A 2,585-nucleotide genomic window follows, 5' to 3' on the forward strand; every position below is an offset into this window, starting at 1 on the left:
CTTGACCCAAACACTTATTTGACACATAAGTCTACAGAACTAAGACCAGGATTAAGCTCTCCTGAGATTTCTGTCCATGATGTGTTAAATGAGGGACTCATTAGATGGAGGATCCAGTAGATGTGCAGGTCTGGGTCAGCTGTATCTAAGAATGAGTCCATAATAATTTAAATGGTAGGTAACATTGATTGACATATTATATATATTATGTATGTCATATGTCATATAATGACCTATTAAATATGTGTAAATAAAATTTCATTTATTATCATCACTGCCTTAATAGTAGGTACTACCATTATCCCCATTTCATGGAAAAGGAAATTGAGGCTCAGAGACTTATCTTTAGAAGTTATACAACATCAATTCACTCGGATTTTCAACAAATCATCAGAAAAGAAAAAAGTCATTCTGAAAAAGTTTTTCAAACTGCATTTAGTGCTATAAAAGAGTCTTCTAGCATAGTGCTTCTTAAGCATAATGTGCATATGAATCACCTGGGAACTCTTGTTAAAATGAAGATTCTGAATCAGTAAATCTTGGATGGAGAAGAATTTCTGCATTTATGACAAACAGTCTAGGTGATGCCAGTGTAGAAGGTAAGCAGACCACATTTCAAGTAGTAAGGCTCTAACCCACTTAATTAAATCCTTTGTGATCAGCATGAGTCCTTCTTGAAAAAATGTGTATTACAAGAAGAAATCTTCCAAAGAAAATCTTCATTTATAAGAACTAGATTTGCTTACATTTTATAACAAAATTATGTTATAACAAATTTATGGCAGAGAAAGAGTCTTACAGGATACCTTTTAATTTGGTCCTTCTGGTTAATCCAGGAAAGTTGTATATGTAGATGAGGGGTTTTAGCTTCCGGTCAGAAAAAGCCACAACTTCATAAGGAACATTAGTTGCCACGACGCCCACGATTCCATTCATACACTGAAGCACAGTCTTTTTCTTAGTTTCAATATTAATAAATACTACAAAATTCCCACAAGAGTAGCAAATGGTGCTGTCGTTGACAAAATGAACATTCTGCTTAGGGAATCCTTGCACCCATCTTTAGGGAAAAGATATGTCACCATCAATATAATATATTTAAAATATTTCCTTTTTTTGAGAAAAGTCATCAGAATCTCTGAAACATAATTATTCTATTTTCACCCTCTTTCTGCTCAAAACAATCTCTAAGATAAAAGAATCCTTATTCTGGCTTCGAAGAAGGTTTGAGTCCAGGCACTACAAAAAATTAAATATAGACCTCAAGTTCCACAGGTCTCAAGAGCTTTCTTCAGAGAACTTTTTCAGTGAAGCTAATTCTCTGATCAAACCTGAGAAAGTCTCAGAAGGATTTCTAGGGTCTTGTATACTTGAAAAAGAAAAAGAGAAAACAGCAGAGAGAGAGAGAGAGAAACTTGATCTTAATAGAAAACAGGACATATTTTGCGCCTTTCTTTTATAATTAGCTTTGATTTTAAAAATAAATTTTAAGAAACAACTTTGAATCTGACAGCCTGCTTTGTGGTTGTAAGGGGAGTGGGAAAATTGCTTCTTTACAAAGATGAAGCACGGGGAGCCATGTTTTCGATCTAAAAATACAGATAAACACAGAAAATAAAAGGAATTAAGTAAACATGAATGAAAAGGCTAGAACACAAAAGGAACATACTCAAGTAAGAAATGTGTGGTGGATGTATGCTATAAGTAAGAGTTTGAGTTGAGGGGAGATTCTCGTTTTATTTAAATATTAAAGATATGCTTAAAGAAAAATGGAGAAGGCAAGAGAAGGGCACTGGCTTTGTAAGAAGCTTTATGGGATTGGAGAGTACACTCGAGATCGGCGGAATATGTTGTGTGGAACAGACTGCAGGTAACACTCTAGAATATGGAAAGAAATACCACCTTTATCTGTGCAGCGCTTTATGCTTTTCAAAGGCCACTATAAATGCAAATAATTCCAAAGTTAGTGGTTAGGAGTAAGGAGGAAGAAACTGCCGGCCCTAAATTGGGGAAAAAGAAACCGAAGACTATAAGGATGAGATGGGACTGTCATTGGGATGGGGGTGGAGAGGGGAGGGTATATTTATAAATGGTCAGAGAAAAACAGATCACTGGGGCAACACTGAGCCAGAAAGAGGCGGCAGAAATGAAGAGTGGAGGACAGCCACGCTGGGTAAGCGAGCAAGCGGTGGGAAAAATAAAGGCGGGCGGTGGGGTGGGGGGCGGGGGAGGGAGGACAACTAGAGATGTAGTCATTGAATAAGGGGATGGAAAGAAGGGTCTACTGGAAGGCGTTAGGGTTTGAGAAGAAGAGGTCGAAGTTTCTGGGAGAGCAGATCTAAAGAATGGGAGTTAGAAGCGGGTAGGGAAGGGATGAAAGTCAGAGGAAGAGTTTCCGCAAAGTCCGTCGCTGGGCGGGAACGCCGCACCTCACGGACAGGGACGCGTAGAGGTTCTCCTCTAGCTCTCGGACTTGCGCCATGGGCTGTGTTTCTCTCAGACGGCCCTGGGCAGCAAACGATGGACCCGGGCTCTGGTCCACAGCCCTGACTCCGAGGCGTCTGGCTACGGGCGGCGCAACCTCC

The 2,585-nt window shown here is 39.5% G+C and overlaps 1 protein-coding gene across 1 annotated transcript in view; it reads right to left on the minus strand.

Annotated features, from left to right (window-relative positions):
- The window catches only part of LOC105310591 (cilia- and flagella-associated protein 43-like), a 7,991-nt gene extending 5,415 nt beyond the window's left edge, over positions 1-2,576 (minus strand). The window contains exons 1-2 of the mRNA XM_011386747.2: positions 2,430-2,576; positions 807-1,060 (exon numbers count right to left, since the gene is read on the minus strand). Coding sequence (XP_011385049.2) covers positions 807-1,060; positions 2,430-2,482 — 307 coding nt within the window. The 5' untranslated portion in view covers positions 2,483-2,576. The remainder of the gene's footprint in view (positions 1-806; positions 1,061-2,429) is intronic.
- Between the last annotated feature and the right edge of the window lie 9 nt (positions 2,577-2,585).

Source organism: Pteropus vampyrus, unplaced genomic scaffold, assembly GCF_000151845.1.
Source record: "Pteropus vampyrus isolate Shadow unplaced genomic scaffold, Pvam_2.0 Scaffold6689, whole genome shotgun sequence".
Classification (NCBI taxonomy): Eukaryota; Metazoa; Chordata; class Mammalia; order Chiroptera; family Pteropodidae; genus Pteropus; species Pteropus vampyrus.